The sequence below is a fragment of the Sabethes cyaneus genome, chromosome 1, assembly GCF_943734655.1.
Source record: "Sabethes cyaneus chromosome 1, idSabCyanKW18_F2, whole genome shotgun sequence".
NCBI classification, from domain to species: Eukaryota; Metazoa; Arthropoda; class Insecta; order Diptera; family Culicidae; genus Sabethes; species Sabethes cyaneus.
This window is the reverse complement of record NC_071353.1, coordinates 154,944,272-154,963,477: the sequence shown is the minus strand read 5'-3', so window position 1 is coordinate 154,963,477 and position 19,206 is coordinate 154,944,272. Positions and strand designations below refer to the sequence as shown.

At 42.0% G+C, this 19,206-nt stretch overlaps 1 protein-coding gene across 4 annotated transcripts in view; it reads right to left on the bottom strand.

Annotated features, from left to right (window-relative positions):
- Positions 1-19,206, bottom strand: part of LOC128732471 (neurobeachin) — a 306,950-nt gene that overhangs the window by 34,075 nt on the left and 253,669 nt on the right. For 2 of the 4 annotated variants that reach the window (XM_053825722.1, XM_053825724.1), the window contains exons 15-16: positions 18,709-18,880; positions 1,671-1,780 (exon numbers count right to left, since the gene is read on the bottom strand). In XM_053825722.1, coding sequence (XP_053681697.1) covers positions 1,671-1,780; positions 18,709-18,880 — 282 coding nt within the window. The remainder of the gene's footprint in view (positions 1-1,670; positions 1,781-18,708; positions 18,881-19,206) is intronic. The other 2 variants (XM_053825723.1, XM_053825725.1) reach the window with 1 other exon arrangement.

Genomic DNA, 19,206 nt, shown 5'->3' with positions numbered 1-19,206 from the left:
AAACGGCTGAGAACGAAAAAATAGAAGCGGGGTTATCGGCACAGAAAGTAAAAAGCGAGAGAGAAAAAACAAGGAAAGAAAGAAAAAGCACTTAAATAGGACATAAAAGGAAAAATGTGGGATAAAATAAGATGGGAAATGGGACAGCAAAAGAAGAAAAGAAAAACGGACCAATGGTTTTGCTTCGAGAGAGGACGGGAGAAGAAAGAACAGAAAACGGGAGATAGAAAAGGAAAATTTTAAAAGCGAACTGGAAATTGAAAAAAGAAAATGATAAGCAGAACATAGAACATAGAAAAAAGAAAATAAGCATTGAAAAACCGCGTAAATTCCGAAATTCACGTAAAAAAAACGCATAAGTTGAGAAATTTGCGTAAAAAAAAGTCGCGTAAAAACAAACCGCGTAAAAAGCAACTTCAGTGACTTGGCTGAGAGATTGAAAATAATTCCATTTTCAGTTTAATTCCAATCTCTGGAAAAACGTCAACTGCGCTGCGTTTACTGCTGTCAATACACTTGTTCCGTGCCGTTTTGGCCGGATTTAGCATCCTGCCAGTACGGAAAATTGATCATGGAGTGGTATGCTACTAACAACGCACAAAGACAGGAACTCTTTTTGTTCTGGTGCTACCACCAGAGCACGTCCCAGCGAATCCGATATCGGTTAAGTAGTTTTTTCTATTTGATAACTGGTTATTTTCTACTTATCCTGGAACGAGTTTGTTTCGGGGTGTCCTAAAAAAGGAATTAATTTGACCCGAACCGAACCTTATGATATTGCCCCTGCCTATTTTCTAGGAAAACAGCGAAAATTTAACTTCTCGCACCCAAAACTCTAAAATTTTACCAAAACAAACTGCTTGTGCGCGTTACTGTTTCGATTCCCAGGCAATCGAGCAAGATTGCTACTTTTGAGTCTATCAAGTCCACGTAGCGGAGACTGACAGTAGTGTGTGGAAAATGATCCTAGTCTCACAGTTAAGGACTTGCTGAACTGTGGAATTGACCGTTACAAGCATTCCAATGTCCAGCCGGTAACGATACCGGACGGTAAGTATTTGTATAAGTTATTCCTCTGCAAGGGCAACATAATTTATATCCTGTCAGATTCGTTTCGATTGCACGTTTCACTGGACCCGCTCTACTTAGTCACGAAGCTTTGTTTTCCCTTGTACCTTTTTGTGTCTTAAGTCCGGGCAAGATCCCTCCACTCTCCACTGTCTAAAATTGTTAGATAACAAGTTACCCAAGTTTATAATTTTAAGGTCTTGTTCAGTTTGAAATCAGATTATTGCCATCAAACTACATTGTTCGACAAAATCTTTTAAGTTTTCGGCAACACTAAAGGGCAACTTGGGGAAGAAATGTTTTATAGAAAAAAAACCATTAAACTTGTTAGTATTTCCCTATCCAAAATTACCATGCAGATTCAATGCGTTAGCTTGGAGACATTCATCATACTGACTACTGAAAAAAGGGCGGGAAACAATTAATAGAAAACATCGACAGCAGAACGTAAACGTAATCCAACGGCTGAGCCACAAAATGTATGTTAAAATCATTCGAAAATTACAACTGAACAACAACAGTTAGAAATCTACCGCTCGAAAGGAGTTAGAAAAAATAGATACAAGAATAACATTTGCTCGTGTTTCATCAGATTCGCTTACCTTGATCGAGAGCGGTCCGCTCGAGTGCGAATCGTTATCGGCAATAACGGAGGAGTTGTTCTCGTCCACCACGATCACCTCGTAGTCACCGTCCTGTAGCGATCGGTTTCCTATAGGAACAGAACGAAAGAGTTCGGCACAATATAAAAGACAAAAAAAAACGTTAGTTACCTGCACAAATACAAGCGCAATTTTTTAAATGAGAAAAACTGTACGAAAGTTATACGAAAAGAAAGAATTCTAAGTAAAAACTAAAGCTAAAATTCGTTACGGTGCAAGTGTGCAAGTGTGCGTCAAGCATTTGGCGACGACCGTGTTTCTCGTCGCCAACTGGGTGGTGGTGGCGGTCAATGTGAGGATGATTCTTCTAAGGGTGATTATCTAGGGACATCATTTGTGTAGATTTTCGATTTTGCGTGGCACAATGCTAAGTCATCGATCCAATTGATTTTTGGGTCAACATAAGAGAGAGCCTAAAGCCACCAAAACAAGAAACAGAACAGAACGCATCATCATCGATCGAAAATTAATGCGAAGAAACGAAACGAAAAGAACAAAACACGCGTACACACACACAAAAGTATAACAAAACCGACTAACCAACGCAACGCAACGCAGAAAACGGAAGTCTCATCGGAACGCAGGAAAACCGAAAACAAAATCAAACAGATGACGAGACGCTAATTGAAACAAAACTTGGTTGTGGTGCAGTTCAGTTGTTTGTTTGTTTATTTTTTATTTTACTTCCTTGGAGAACGGAGAACGAGAGGATCGGGATCTGGGCACAAGGGGGTGGGGCGGGTGAGGAGTCCTAACCACAGAAAGTGTGTTCGTCAACAACAAACTCAAAGAAACACAGAAACAGAAATTGGAACTTGAAAAGGTTTGATTTTTCTTAAATGTTCACAGAGTACAGTTGTAGTGCCCAGAACAGAACACGATACCTGTCATACCGTTACAATGATAAACATGACTATCACCGTTATTTATTCCTTTCCCCAGTTTAACGGCGGCCGCTGTCGCGGGGTGACCGATCAGGCCATTGTTCAGCGTTCGACCGGCGGTTCGTAGGTGGCTCTGACCGTACTGACCGACACCAGCACCGCCGCCGACCCCCGGGCTGAGCGATGTTAGGGAATTGTTATTGACCAGATTGTGCTGCGATTGTCGGATCTGTTGCTGCTGCTGTTGATGAAGATGATGATGTCCGATCGGACCGGTTGGCGTTCCGCCGTAACAGTTAACCATATCGGCCGGGTAGCCGTTGCTAGTGTTCCCGTTGTAGATTCCGACCGGCGAAATCATCGGTCCGTTCATTCCGGTGTGCGGTACGGCACCCATTAGGCTGTTGTTGTTATTGTTGCCGCCGTGCATCAACCCCGAGGAGGATGACGACGAAGTCGTCTGCGAGGACGAAGAGGTGATCGTGTTGTTGCTGCCGTGATGCATCAGCTGCAGATTGGCCGAGTTCGGAACCGAGCCGAGCGTTAGCGAAGAGGACATGTGCGACGATGCCGGCGTTTGTCCTGCGGCGGCAGCGGCTGCGGCAGCCGCCAGTGACGACGAGGACGCAGACTGGTGGTTCGGATGCGAACCAGGCAGAAACTGCGGATAGACGTGATGCGACCATTGCGGGAACAGCGGACGATTGCTCGAATCTGCGATTGCGTGTGTTTGAATGTGTTGGGTGTGTGTTGGGTTGGTGGGCGCGGTGTGTGTGTGTTTGGTTGAGTTTGGTTAAGTCAATTCCGATTGTTACGTGGTTATTTATTTTTCATCATTTTTTGTTGGATGGTGATAGAGAACAAGCACGCGCAGCATGAGGAAAAAATATCGAAGAAAATGTTTTGCAGAAAAAAGAAAAGGGAAGAAGAGGTATTGGCATTTTATTGTTCTGATCGGCTAGCTTTTTAAAGGTTGTTAGTGAGCATTTGAAAGATTGGGAAGCGGAAAGACAGATACGGAGACAAACACGCTTTGAGCGAATAACATGGATTGGTGTAGTAACTAACAGAAAGGTGGAAACATACGAAACAATAGAAAGAACAACGGAAAATACGAACGAACAGATATAAATAGATTATCCGAGTGAGTGTAGGCACAATTTATGTTGAAGCATTATAAAATCCTGTATTGTTCCTGTTGTCGCTTGTTTATGTTGTATTCAACTATTTCAAAGGTACGTAAAGGGACTCGTCGTACCACAAGGCAGCAATACGCGGTAGATATATTTTACGATGTATTGATCATGTTTATCCGATATCAACCAGTCCAGTGCAGTCCATAGTCCAGTCCAAAGTCTAGTCCAGTCCAGTCAAGTCCAGTCCACAGTCCAATTCAGTCCCATTCACAGACCAGTCCACAGTGTAGTCCTGTCCACAGTCCAGCCCAGTTCAGTCCACAGTCCAGTCTAGTCCAGAGTCCAGTAAAGTCCAGTCCAGTCTACAATGTAGTCCTGTCCACAGTCCAGCCCAGTCCAGTCCTGTCCACAGTCCAGCCCAATCCAGTCCTGTCCACAGTCCAGTCCAGTCCACAGTCCAGTCCAGACCAGTCCAGTCCCGTCTAGTCCACAGTCTAGTCCAGTCCAGTCCAGAGTCCAGTCCAGTCCACAATCCAGACGTGTCCATAGTCCAGCCCAGTTCAGTCCATAGTTCAGTCCAGTCCACAATCCAGTGCAGTCCAGTCCACAGCCCAGTCCAGTGCAGTCCACAATCCAGACCTGTCTACAGTTCAGTCCAGTCCCGTCTAGTCCACAGTCCAACCCAGTTCAGTCCACAGTCCAGCCCAATCCAGTTCACAGTTCAGTCCAGTCTACAGTCTAGTCCAGTCCAGTCTAGAGTCCAGTCCAGTCCACAGTTCAGTCCAGTCGACAGTCCAATCCAGTCCCGTCTACAGTCCAGTCCAGTGCAGTCCAATCCACAGTCCAGTCCAGAGTCCAGTCTAAGCCAGAGTCCAGTCCAGTCCAGTCCAGTCCACTGTCCAGTCCAGTCCATAGTCCAGTCCACAGTCCAGTCAAGTCCCGTTCACAGTTCATCCAGCCCACAATCCAGACCTGTCCATAGTCCAGTCCAGTTCAGTCCACAGTCTAGTCCAGTCTAGTCCAGTACAATCCAGAGTCCAGTCCAGTCCACAGTCCAGTCAAGTCCAGTCCAGAGTCCAGTCCAGTCGAGAGTTCAGTCCAGTCTCGTTCACAGTCCAGTCCATAGTCCAGTTCAGTCCCGTCTAGTCCACAGTCCAACCCAGTTCAGTCCACAGTCCAGCCCAATCCAGTTCACAGTTCAGTCCAGTCTACAGTCTAGTCCAGTTCAGTCCAGAGTCCAGTCTAGTCCACAGTTCAGTCCAGTCGACAGTCCAATCCAGTCCCGTCTACAGTCCAGTCCAGTGCAGTCTAATCCATAGTCCAGTCCAGTCCATAGTCCAGTCCACAGTCCAGTCAAGTCCCGTTCACAGTCCATCCAGCCCACAATCCAGACCTGTCCATAGTCCAGTCCAGTTCAGTCCACAGTCCAGTCCACAGTCCAGTCCACAGTCCAGTCCACAGTCCAGTCCACAGTCCAGTCCAGTCCAGTCCACAGTCTAGTCCAGTCCAGTCCAGAGTCCAGTCCAGTCCACAGTCCAGTCCAGTCCCGTCCACAGTCCAGTCCAGTCCACAATCCAGACGAGTCCACAGTCCAGCCCAGTTCAGTCCAGTCCACAATCCAGTGCAGTCCAGTCCACAGTCCAGTCCACAGTTCAGTCCACAGTCCAGTCGACAGTCCAGTCCAGTCCAGTCCAGTCCACAGTCTAGTCCAGTCCAGTGCAGACCAATCCACAGTCCAGTCCAGTTCAGTCGAGTCCAGAGTCCAGTCTAGTCCAGAGTCCAGTCCAGTCGAGAGTTCAGTCCAGTCTCGTTCACAGTCCAGTCCATAGTCCAGTCCAGTCCAGTCCACAATCCAGACGAGTCCACAGTCCAGCCCAGTTCAGTCCAGTCCACAATCCAGTGCAGTCCAGTCCACAGTCCAGTCCACAGTCCAGTCCACAGTCCAGTCGACAGTCCAGTCCACAGTCCAGTCGACAGTCCAGTCCAGTCCAGTCCAGTCCACAGTCTAGTCCAGTCCAGTGCAGACCAATCCACAGTCTAGTCCAGTTCAGTCCAGTCCAGAGTCCAATCCAGTCCAGTCCAGTCCTGTCCACAGTCCAACCCAGTTCAGTCCAGTGCAGTCCACAGTCCAGCCCAATCCAGTTCACAGTTCAGTCCAGTCTACAGTCTAGTCCAGTCCAGTCCAGAGTCCAGTACAGTCCAGTCCACAGTCCAGTCAAATCCCGTCCACAGTCCAGTCCACAGTCTAGTCCAGTCCAGTCCACGGTCCAGTCAAGTCCCGTCTACAGTCCAGTCCAGTCCAGTCCAGTCGACAGTCCAGTCCAGTCGGCAGTCCAGTCGACAGTCCAGTCCAGTCCAGTCCACAGTCTAGTCTAGTGTAGTCTAGTTTACTCTAGTTTAATCTAGTCTAGTCTCGTCTAAGTCTACTCTACTATACTCTTCTTTAATCTAATCTAAAGCACAACTTATCCACTAGCTTCGTAATCAGGCCATCAGGATGGGAATGATTGAGTCGACCTATCAACGCGCAATTTCTTGCCAGTCACGATAGAACGCACCCACGCTGTCCGTCTACAGTACATAACATTTTTGGCTACATTGCTAGTCATTGCAAGAACAAGGGGGACCGCAGACGGAGTACAGTTAATGGTTAATACCTGTCATCAGATATTGCCTTCCTCCTTTAATATACCTCTCTCGTAAGATTCTCGTTCTTGAGTTTAAGCTCTGTAATTTTTGGCTGCCTTAAGCTGCGTGCAGCATTGATCTTGCGAGCACTTGTTACCCTCACTTCCGTATTCTGACGGAGCGCAAGAATGTACGCGACTTGCTCCCGTTAGTCCCAAGACTGAAGTCCCAAACAGGTAATTAGTAGATGGAAAAGTGAAATTATTAATGCAAAAAAGACTGTAATTCACTTACATTAGCTTAGATTTCAACTGGAAATTAGCTTCGATTTCTTCACAAATTTGTCTCTACAACCAGCAATGCGCAGTTCTCTAACTTTTAAAGAAAATGTTTTATGAAGCATCCACAATTTCTAGCTAAAGTTTTTCATTTTCAGATTTCATAAACAGCAATCGCAGCCCCACGGTTCCGGCAGAACGGAAATATGCTACGGTTGGTTCTGCTTGCTGCTTTTGTCATTCTTTTTCCGTCGCATGTGCTTATGCCGAAAGTAGGCGCATCAATCAATGGCACTGGCACAGCACAGCCATCCGTCCGTTCGTCCGTCCGTATTCACATCACTCAATGATCGATCATGATTAGGAAATCCGAATTCCGAGAGCAGCGGCGTTTGCTTCCTTTTTTCTGGTGAAAAAAAAAATACCAGCAAAAGAAAAATAACCATACGATGTGTGGTGATATATCATCCATAATACGAACATAGGTACACCGGGAAGCTGCTGTAATGTATTTGTTTCGTGGATTTTTCTGGTTTTATCAGACAAATTATTTCTCTCCTAGTTGCGAACCAGATTTGGCTCAGCTGAATTTAACCGAATGACAGCTCTCGGTTCGTGTCAAATTGTTTTACAACTAGAATGAATGAAGAAACATTATGACTTTCTCTTTCGCTAACGTTACCATGTCAAGAAAAAAGTAATGGAATACAATTTAATCTAATGCTGGTGAAAGGGAAGACAAAATATCAACGATAATTGAAATCAGCTCTCGGTTCTGGGTAAAACAGAGCACTCGTCTATCTCTTTGAAATTTTATACTATATTTCATTTGGCCCTGTGATGAAACGGACCAAAAGAGTTCTCCAGAACTAAATTGTGGTGCACTCAAAATAAAAATGAAACAAGGTTCGTTAATGATTTTCACTAAAATATCAATCATCTGGACGAGCACCAGATGAGAAATCGTATACTGACAGCTACATTCGGATGTTTTTCAAAGCAATTTTATTGCAAAACTAAAACTCGAATAAAATATGTAAATTATTCACATAGAAAATTTTTGAAGTCGATTAGTTTATTCTTGCAGTGTTTAATTTAAAATAGCAGAAATTCGTAAGGTACTGAAAGTAGACGGTCTTGCCCCCATTGGAGGGAGTATATAAACGTAAATAACCCCACATCCATTCTTCCTCACCAAACGCTCCTCCATTTTTAATAAAAAAAAAGTTTTTTGTAATTTGAAGTAATTTAGTGGACTTAAATTTTCAGCGCTTTCAGCATTTTTAGCAACAGGTTGGCCACGAGTTATTTGACTCGCGAGTGGGCTATGCAGAAAGACGATATGAGGCTGCGCGTTCGCGAGTGTGTAGGTAGCAGAATGTCACACACACAGCAACGGCGGTTGGTTGTCTTATGCTTGCAATGCTTCTCATACTCTCTCGAGATTGTATTCGAAAAACAAGTAACCAAAGGAAACAGATTTTAAATTGTTTTCCTTAGATTCAGTTCTCTTCAAACTTTTTGGTAAGAAGTACTGCTTAAGTTTTGATGCTATTGCTTTTTCGAGTCTCTTCTTTCAACTCAAACACCCGTACCTTTGTCTTCATTCCTTTCACCAACTTTAGGGCAATGGTAGGATAAACTTGCTTAAAGATTTTCAACCAAAATTTTTTCCTTGTGGCAAAAACCACTTCAGGAAGCGTTCGTCATTTTAAAATTGTACGTTAACGGTTCTTGATATAATGAACAGCTAACTCATTTTGCCACTGTCACAGATCGCTGGTCAGACAAAGAACTTTTTTAGCGAACTTCGACAGATTCTTCCCTCTCGGTAACTGTAAATTTAGAGGTAGCAACATGTTGTTGATGCAAGCTTCATCATTCGTCACAATGCAGAAAGGTTTTGTGAGCCACTTCCTGTACAGCTTACTTGCGCGAGTTTGGTTTTCTGTTTGTCATTCCGGTTCGGAGCGGAGCCTTCCGTACTTTGAACACATGTAGTCCAGAACATGTCACCTTTTTTCAACACATCTCTAATATATATGTTTGGTGATCGGCGCCTGAATTGGTTGATTGCAGTCTTGGTCTTTTTCGGAACTACGATGTAGCGTTTCCCATCGTTACCAACATTCCGCTTGGCGTTCCCTCGCTTGAAAAAAATTGGGTCCAAGATCTGATTGAAAAATAGTCCAAAACATGGTCCACAATCTCGGCCAAATCCATTCCAAACTTGCAACAAAAGTTGATAAAAAATGTGGTCCACGATATAGACCAAAATATGGTTCAAGTCCTGAGTCTAGTTCAAAATCTGATCCAAAATCTGGTTACTGGTTTAAAATCCGATTAAAAATGTGGCCCAAAATCTGCTCCTGGTCCAAAATCAAAATGTGGTTCAAAATCTAATTCAAAATCTACTTTAAATCCCAAAATTTATTACAAAATTCGATAAAATAAATGTGGTCTGCAATTTAGTTCAGGTCTAAAATGGGGTCCAGGTCCAGAATATGGCTCAAAATCTGATCCAAAATCTGGTTGGTAGTATGCCATCTGATATAAAATGTGCAGAATATCCGGTCCAGAATCTGGTCCAACATTTGATTAAAAATGTGATCCAAAATATTGTCCAAAATCTGTTCCAAATCTAATGAAAATGTGACCCCAGATCTGGTCTGGAATCTAGTGCCGGTTAAGAATCTGAGTCCCAAATTTAGTTAAAAATGTGGTTCAAAATCTGGTTTATAACCTGGTCCAGCTCCAGAATCTGGTCCAAAATTTGATCCAAAACCTGGTCCGAAATCTCATAAAAATGTGGTCCATGCAGAATATCAGATCAAATCCAAAATGTGATCTGATCCAAAATATGATTTAGAATCTGCTCCAAAATCTAGTCCGAATCTGTGCCAAAATTTGTTCCAAATTTAGTCTAGGTTCACAATCTAGTTGGTGGTTTAAATTCTTATCAAATAGGAAGGAATACTGATTTAAGAAACAAGGAAGTGTGGGCCTTCTCCAAGGATGTCACAAGGTCACGCTACGGTTCTGTTATGAAACATTGAAACGACTGGTTCTGTTATGCATTATGAAACTTCTTACTGTCACAGCTGGCTTTTCACAATATCGTGAGTTTCAGTCGTGTCCTCAAACTCGCGTACTGAATTCAGAGACTAAACCTTACAAAAAAAGTTTTCCAGGCCCACTGAACTTTGTTTCGAGAACTGATTCATAAAATGCAACTATGGCCATATGGGCCAGAATTCATTCTTTTTATGTCTCTATATAGAATTTCAATACGTATTTCTAGGATTTTAAGCGGTGGCCCAACCTGTACAACATGACCCGATCATGACAACGTTTTCTATTTTTCAAGCAATCAGTTCGAGGTTTTCCAAAAGAATACCTTATTCTCGGACCTTTGCAACGATTTTTTTAGATTTCAGAAATTCCTTTTGAAACGGACGTTATAGGCCAAAAGGTGGCCCAACCACGACGACATTCCCCTACTTAGATCGTAAGATTGTGACAATAAAAATATAGCTGGAACTCGTCAGCAAACATGTGAACCTGACAATGACTAACAGCGGAAGGAAGGTCATCAACGTAGGAGGAAAACAGTATTGGGACCAACACTGATCCTTGTGGACCGTCTGATAAAAGGTAAAACGCTCAAACCAAGTGCATCTACCGGAAAGCCAAACTTCGAAGCTAACTTTTGGCACAAGTTAGAGTTCTCTTTTCGTTTTTCTAAAGTGTACCCCAATATAGAAATCAAAGACGTAGTTCTACGTCAAAAGCTCGGTACAGTTAACTCCATGGACAATCGCAACAATCAAATGCAAGTCAGATCGGACAATCGCAAGTCGGATTTGGAACATTTAGATATTGAAGTCAACAGGAACTCATACCAAATCATTAAATTCATTCAATTCCAAAATATAATACTTGTTGCAAGTTACCCCAATAAACTAGTTTGGAATTCCTGCAACAGCCAATATTCACATATTTATTCTCGATATGTGAAATTATTCTATCCTAGACCTAATAACTTCGTATTGATTAAATGTCCTCAAATGTGCTGCATATAAATTTTTACTTGCACTCATAGTTGAGAATTGTTGCAAGTTACCCCATTTGACGGTATCTTATCAGCGGTTTTATCAGTTCTTTAGCCACGGGTTTTAAAATGTGTTTTTAGAGGAAATATTTTAATCATTTTTCAAGTATGCTTCAGCAAGTTTTCGAAGCTTTCAGCAGTTTTTCAGCGTTTGTATTAGCATTTCTAGTAGCTTTTGCAGTTTATTAGCAATTTTTAAGTAAACTTTACAGTGGTTTTTTGCAAATTTTTCTCCCGCCGAGTTGGTTTCGAGGTCCCCTGGCCTAATAAGCCAGTCGTCGTATGTTCGAATCTCGGCTAGGTGGTGCTGCCAGAAAGAGTCAGTAGGATTGTCGCACTAGCCCCGTAACTGTCATGTACTTTAATAGCCGTTTGTGAAGCCTTTCGAAAAAAGACGTTTAAACCGAAGGCTTTTTTTGCAATTTTTTTAAACAAACATTTTTAGCAATTCTTAACAGTGTTTATGATTTTGACCAGTCCAGTAGTTAGACTAAACTGCAGTTCAAAACTCTTTTTGCAGTTGTGGTAAAATCACTAAACTTACCGTATCAACGTCCGGCAACAGATCTGCCTGTTACTATCGCACTGACAGAGTAGATAACTATCTTCTCAGCGGTAAAAACAAACAGCAATCTTTAAAAAAACCTATGATCGTCGTCGAGGCCCGAGGCAAGTGTGATGCGCCGATAGAATGATAGAAAGGGAAGAATAAAACTAGGTGTTAGACTACCTAATATAAGGGTACGGCAGTAGTTTAGTCAGTAAAACATTCGTCTGGCAAACGAAAGAGCGTGGGTGTGAGTCGCACCTGCCGTTTAACAACCCAATATATATCCAATCCTAATATATCCCAATATATATATATCCCAATGTATATATATCCCAACAGCCTATATATCGATATTTTTAAGTGCATCCATTTTGATCGGTCTTTGCGCCAGAAATTAGCTGTTGCTTTCAATTTGTTAGGAGTTTTATAGAAGTTATTGACTGGTTTTAGGCAGCTTCTAGTATTTTTTCGTTTACTACAAAATGTAAAATTAATGGACAAAGTAGTCAAATTTCCCAACGAAAAAAAAAGTTTTTTCGTTTGATCTACAGGGAAAAGATGTCTACAGTGAAACAGTTTTTTCCAAAAAAATTTAAAAAAAATTGGAGATAGCTACCAATGAGCTCTTCAATCCAAGTGAAAGGTATATCCTTCTAGCCAGATTAGTTACAGTCTATTTATATAAGAGGCTTATGTCTGTACCGAAAAGCAGGTCTTTGACAGGACGTCATAAGAGGCTTATCGGTAACTAAAAACTGGACTGCTTGATTGCTCTACTGGTTGACTAGACTGCTCGACTGGACTGGTCGATTAGACTGCTTGATTTGATTGCTCGACTGGACTGCTTAACTGAACTCCTCGACTGAACTATTCGATTCGACGCTCGACTCAACTGCTCGATTCAACTGCTTGATTCCACTGCTCGACTGGACTACTCGACTCAACTGCTCGAATGGACTACTTGACGTAACTGCTCGATTAAACTGCTCGACTCGACTGCTCGGTTCAACTCCCCAACTCGACTCAACTGCTCGGCTGGACTGCTTGACTGAACAGCTTGATTTAACTGCTCGACTCAACTGCTTGACTTCTGTCTGATTCGACAGCTAAACTTAACTGCTCGACTGGACTACTCGACTCAACTGCTCGACTGGACTACTCGACTCAGCTGCTCAACTGGACTACTCGATTCAACTGCTCGAATAAACCGTTCGACTGGACTACTCGACTTAACTGTTCGACTCGACTGCTCGATTTAACTGAGTGACTTAACTGCTTGACCCGACTACTTGACTAAACCATCCGATTCGACTGCTCGACTCAAGTGCTCGACTATACGACTCGATTCAACTGCTCGACCGGACTACGCGACTTAACTGCTCGATTAAACTGCTCGACTAGACTGCTCGACTTGACTGTTGGACTCGACTGCTCGACCCAACTACTTGACTCGATTGCTTGATTCGACTGCTCGACTCGCCTGCTCAATTCGATTGCTTGTCGCGATATCATATGGTCGGTGTTAGATTAGACCGGACCAAGTCGCAAAATTTTAAAAAATGAGTTAGGCCATTACAAATATTTTATAAAGTTTTTGTCCTTCCGGTGTTGGGCCACTGAAGGGGGGGCGAAAACAAAACAGATTTTTTTTAATCGAGCAAAAAAAAATTAATTTTAGGCATTTTTATTTAAAGTTTAAACGTAAAAGCCAAATCTATTCTTGCTTTTAAAATATACGTTATTATTTTCCATGCAAAAATCTACGAAAAAAACAAAAGAAAAAATTTTCGGCTGATTCTCGGAAATTTCGTTGTTCGAATTTCCATTTTTGTTTCGTGCTAGAAGCATCAACTCAACTCGTACACTCATTTTTCGAGTTTTTCAGGCTGTAGAACCCACAGACAATTGATTTAATAAAAAAAATTTAACTCATATCCTACAAATTTTTTTTTTGCCCCCCGATTTTTCAAGCCAATTTCCAAGGGGGGGGGGGGGGTGACAAAAACTTTGAAAATGATTTGCAATGGCCTAACTCGAAAACTATAAGACCTACCAAAAAATTATGTATGGATGACTTTTAGAAAATCTTCTGAACTTTCAAAAAAAAACTGAATAAAATAAAAATTAATTTCTACACTGAGAAAAAAGCATTTTAAAAATTAAAAATCGATTTTCCAGAAAAGGCCATTTCAGAAATTGATGAAATTTTTTTTGAAGGTAGATAATTATATGGCCTACAATTGTTCCATACATTGCAAAATGGGCATATTTAAGGAAACAAAGTTTGTCTAACAAAAACTTTTTCCGGAAAAAAAGGTATTTCAGTATTATTGAAAATTGTAGCACCTTCAAAAAAATTATCAATAAGTGATTTTTACGAAATTTTCTGAATTTTCATCAAAAAATACTGAAAAAATAAAAATCATTTCCACACTGAGAAAAAAAGTATTTTAAAACCTAAAATTCAATTTTCTAAAACTGTCCATCTCAATGAATTTTTTTTGAAGGTAGTTTATTTACATGGCCTACAAGTCTCTCATATATTGCCAAATGGACATATTTAAGGGAAAATAATTTTTCTAACAAAAACTGCTACCTATTTATACCTTTTATCCTAGGAAGATCTTGAAACAGTTTTTGTTAGAAAAACTTTTACTCCTTAAATATGGCCATTTTGCAATACACTGGTAACCCGATTTTGTCACTCCCCGATTTTGTCACGTTTTTTACCCGATTTTGTCACGCTTTTAATTTATCAAAAGCTTAGTTTGAAAATCATTTTGAAACATGTCAAATGTGTTAAAACAACTGCGTGTGAAAAGAACTGCGTTAATTATCGTGAAGTTTTCACAAAAGTTGTTTCTTATCTCCACAACTATTCTTCTCAAAAATGTTGTAGAACATTGTTTTGCTCTATCTCTTACTGCTTGAAAAATAAATTTTCTATCTTACTTTTAGGGGGGTTAATCAAAGAATCGTTCATACCATAAGAAAGAGGTTTTAACGCTATGAAATTTCTATGAACATAGTCAACCAGTATAATCAACCATTTCGGCGCAATTAAAAAAACGCGTGTTTTCATACCTGTGGGACTGCTGTGAACAGGTGACAAATGTCCACAGAGAGATAGATGTAAGTGCGAAATGTCCTAAAAGTGATCAGAATGAAATATATGTAGTTCGTTCTAAGTTAGGCCATTACAAATATTTTATAAAGTTTTTGTCCTTCCGGTGTTGGGCCACTGAAGGAGGGGGGGGGGCAAAAAAAACAAGGAGACTTTTTTAATCGACCAAAAAAATACTGATTTTAGGCATTTTTACTTAAAGTTTAAACGTGAAAACCAAACCTATTCTTGCTTTTAATATATACGTTATTATTTTCCATGCAAAAAACCACGAAAAAAGACAAAAACGAGAGAAAAAATTTTCAGCCGATTTTCGGAAATTCCGTTGTTCGAATTTCCATTTCTGTTTCGTGCTAGGAGCATCAACTCAACTCGTACGCTCATTTTTCGAGTTTTTCAGGCGGAAGAACTCACAGACAATTGATATCTATACCTATAAAGAAGGATTTCTGTCTGTCTGTCTGTCTGTCTGTCTGTCCATATGTTCCTTATAGAATCGAAAACTACTGAACCAATCGGCATGAAAATATGCATGTAGAGGTTTTTTGGGGCCAGGAAAGGTTTTAGTGATGGTTAGAAACCCTCCCCCCACTAAGAGGGGGGGCTCCCATACAAATGAAACACAAATTTCTGCATAACTCGACAACTAATCAAGTAAATAGAACAAAATTTGGCATGTGGGTGTTTTCGGTGACAAGAATTTATTCTATGGTAAACTGAGACCCCTCCCCTCTTTATAAGGGGAATTATAACTCCTCTCCTCTTTAAAAGGGGGGGCTTCCATACGAATTTCCTCATAACTCGAGAACTAATCAAGCAAATGGAACCAAATTTGGCATGTGAAGGTTTTCGAGAGCAAGAATATTTTCTATAGTAAATTAGGACCCCTCCCTACTTTAAGAGGGGGGGCTCCTGTACCAAAGAAACACAATTTTCCTCATAACTCGAGAAGTAATTAAGCAAATGGAACCAAATTTGGCATGTGGGTGTTTTTGGAGACAAAAATTTTTTCTATGATGAATTGGGACCCCTCTCCGTTTTAGGAGGGGGGGATCCTATACAAATGACATACAAATTTCCTCATAACTGAAGAACTAATCAAGCAAATGGAACAAAATTTGGCATGTGAAAGTTTTCGAGGGCAAGAATATTTTCTATGGCAAATAAGGACCCTCCCCACTTTAAGAGGGAGGGGGGCTCCTATACAAACGAAATACAAATTTCCTCATAACTCGAGAATTAATCAAGCAAATGGAACCAAATTTGACACGTGGGTGTTTTTGGAGACAAAAATTTTTTCTATGATGAACTGGGACCCCTCCTCACTTTAGGAGGGTGGGCTTCCATACAAATGAAATGCAAATTTCCTCTTATCTCGAGAACTAATCAATCAAATGGAACCAAATTTGGCATGTGGGAGTTTTAGATGGCAGAAATTTTTTCTATGGTGAATTACGACCCCTTCCCCTTTTAAGAGGGGAGCTCCCATACAAATGAAATTCAAATTTCCTTATAACTTGAGAACTAATCAAGCAAATGGAACCAAATTTGGCAGGTGGGAGATTTTGGAGTCTTGAATTTATTTTATGATAGTTAGAGACCTCTCACCCATGTGGTAGGGGGATATGGACTCTCATACAAATAAAACAGAAATTTTTGCGAAACTCAAAAACTAATCGAACTCGAGAAATTCGACACTCTTCCATAAAACATTAGTCAGTAACAAGACCACAAAAACTATCTATAGTAACACTAGATCATTCAGGACGAGACGGCCGCGAGTGTTGCCGGTGACCCGCCGTCGGAAGCGCCGCCCAAAGGGGGGAGGCAACTCTCCGCAGAATTTAAGAAAAAAAGTTTTCCGTGAAATGGTACATTCCGCTTAAGGTTTTTCGCAAAATGATATTCGGCGAAATGTTGTACAATCATGGCGATTATTACTATCCGCTTTCTGGCTATGCAATGAGGGGACAGGGGAGTTGTTTTCTACTTTACTGTGAGGAGAAATTGCAAATTCGTATATTAAACTACCCATTCCTGGTAACTAATAAGCATTAAGATAAGCAGCAAATCAGCGTATCTGGCATTTTATACTGCACGTTGTTGTATATTAGTTTTTTGACTGCATAGGTGTTGTAAATTGGCATCCAAAATTGTATTCAAATTCTTTGTGTCGGTAATTAGCTGTAAATTAGCATTGTCAGCACTATAAGAAGGTTAATAGTAAAGTACCTGTATATTTTGCCAAAATAGCATTTAAGTAGCATTTAAGGCGACTTAAATGCTTATTGGCCTACATTTGAATAGCATTGGTGATGCTTATTGGTTACCTGGGATGCCTTCATAGTTACGTAACTGCCAAAATGAATCATCTAAGGTTGAACCCCTCAGAAACTTGCAAAACTCGAGATTCTGACAAAGATCATCCGAGATTCATGATTTACGTGCAACACAGGTTAATTTGTGGCAATACGAAGTTTGTCGGGTCAGCTAGTAATGTATAAGATTCTGCGTCGTTGACTTGCAGTTAACTATCTGACTCGATATAATTACTTCCTGCTGTACGAATCTCGTCCGCCGGATGTTGAAACTGTTTGGTAACTTTCCTCCGGAGCTGATACGAGAAAAAAAAAACAAACACATAAATCGATAACTTTTTCCTCCCACACATCTGCCGGAGAGGTTTTCTTTGTCTGAGAAAGAACACAATAAATTGTGGGTACAAACTCACAACGCTCATAATAATTGCCTATTTCCCGATAAGCCCAACGTTTACGTTGGCAAACAAAAGCTGCCCGGAGTTTAAACAAATGCATAACGGCAGCAGCAACTGAAGCGGGTAAATTTATTCTATTGTTTTACGCTTTTGCTGGGTTCGGTAGCCAACGAAGTTTTCCACCCTGGAAAGAAAACATTTGATTTTTTTTTCAGTAAATTACCGGTGTACTTTTCATCCTAAAAAAAATCCCGATTCTAACGTTACCGAACCTAGATTAGAAATGCATGGATTTTGATGGACTTTCAGTGTTTTTTTACCCTGTGACAGGGATGGTCTGGATCGTAGGGGTTGGTACGATAATCCGCACACTACTAGCAGGCGATTAATCGCCATTAGTGGCAAATGTAGTCGGTTGTTTTTCATCTCGCTTCTCCAGTGAAATGACTTCCGCTGCTGCAACTGTCACGGCCACGACGACAAACCCGAGCACGCACCCGAGAGGAAGATGTAATGAGGGCCATAAGTTTGGGCGCTGCTGTTCCACCCGGTATCAGATGTTTGACGGTACGCGCCCGCCGGTCGGTAATTAACTTTAACGGCAAAACCATTTCGGTAGACCATCAACAATTGCCGGAGGTCGTTTGCGGGATCCGGTAGAACCACCACACAGATATAATCGTTCTCTTTTCGCTCTTTTGGTGGGTGGCATTTTCGGTGGGGTCCACCGACGACCTAAACTGATCTAACAATAAATACTTCTGCAGCTTATTTTCACTCCCTGCGGAAAAATTTCCGTGCCACGGTTTGTTCTATCAAGCAAACCAACCAACGCGAAACAAATTTCCTGACGCAAGTCACATAAACTATTCAGCACACTTGCCAAAAACCGGCACCTGCGTGGCAATGCTGCTCCTTTGCCACAGCGTGGATGCTGCTATTGCAGATAATTTGATCCCAAAGGATAGCCCACTCACTCGGATTCTCTTGCTATTTCCCCCCTCCCGTTCGAAAAAACTAAAATGGAAAGCTCGAAACAATCGTCGAAAACGAGAAAAGAGATAGAAAATCCACCAAATTGATACCTAACCAAGCGGAAAACCAAAAAAAAAAAAGAAAAAGAAAAACTAAAACAGAAAGAGCAGCAAACGGGTTCACATCGATTCTACTGCATAGTACGCGCGGAACAGAATAACGATACAAAGCGCTTTTATTAACGATGGCCCAGTGGCTATCGTTTTGTTACGAAATGTGCAAGAGCGGGGAAATTTCTTTCTCTCCCCCGAGAGGGCAAAGAAAATGGTCGAAAGCACTTTTCGTCGCAGTTTGCCAACGAACACGGTGGTGGTGGTGTTGGTGGGTGGCAGCGCTTTCGTTTGGCAGCTTGGGAAGGCAGTATAGTAGTGGGTGGGGGAGACTGGATATACAACATAGTATAGCGCATCTCTAGCGGATGAAGAAGGGCAAAAGAAATCAGTGCATAGCAGCAGCCGGCAGCAGTCAGTGCCACAGCCGTCCGTGGCCGTGGCCGACCGAGACCGACCGACTTACCTTGGGTGGGGGTGCTGCGTTGCATCACCGGCGACGAGTTCCGGTGGATCTGGAGCTCCGGCGGCGGTTCCAGGATGTCCCGGTATTTCGATACCATCAGCACCGAGATGAAGTACACGATGGCCAGCGAGAGGAATTGGGCCTGTTTGGTTTCCTCCTGGAACAGACGTTTCTTGAGATTAAAAATTAGGGGTTCCTCGCGGTCACCGGGGACGCGACTAGGGGGGAAGGGGGTGGGGCGGGGCGGGGCTGGGAAGGACTCGGGGGGTTTGCTAGGTGTGAGGGTGTGAGTTGGCAGGACACACAAGATTCAAACGGTTCGACCGGGCGGACGGTTTGCCGAGGTGTCAAATGCATGAAGAATGGCTGACTTTATGGCGATTGTTAACAATTAATATGCAGTCTTAGTACGAGTCTTTTCATCACGACAATGCTCGGTCACATGTCGTTAAGCAGGTCAAAAATAGCTGAAATCACTGGCGTGCCCAGATTGGGGTA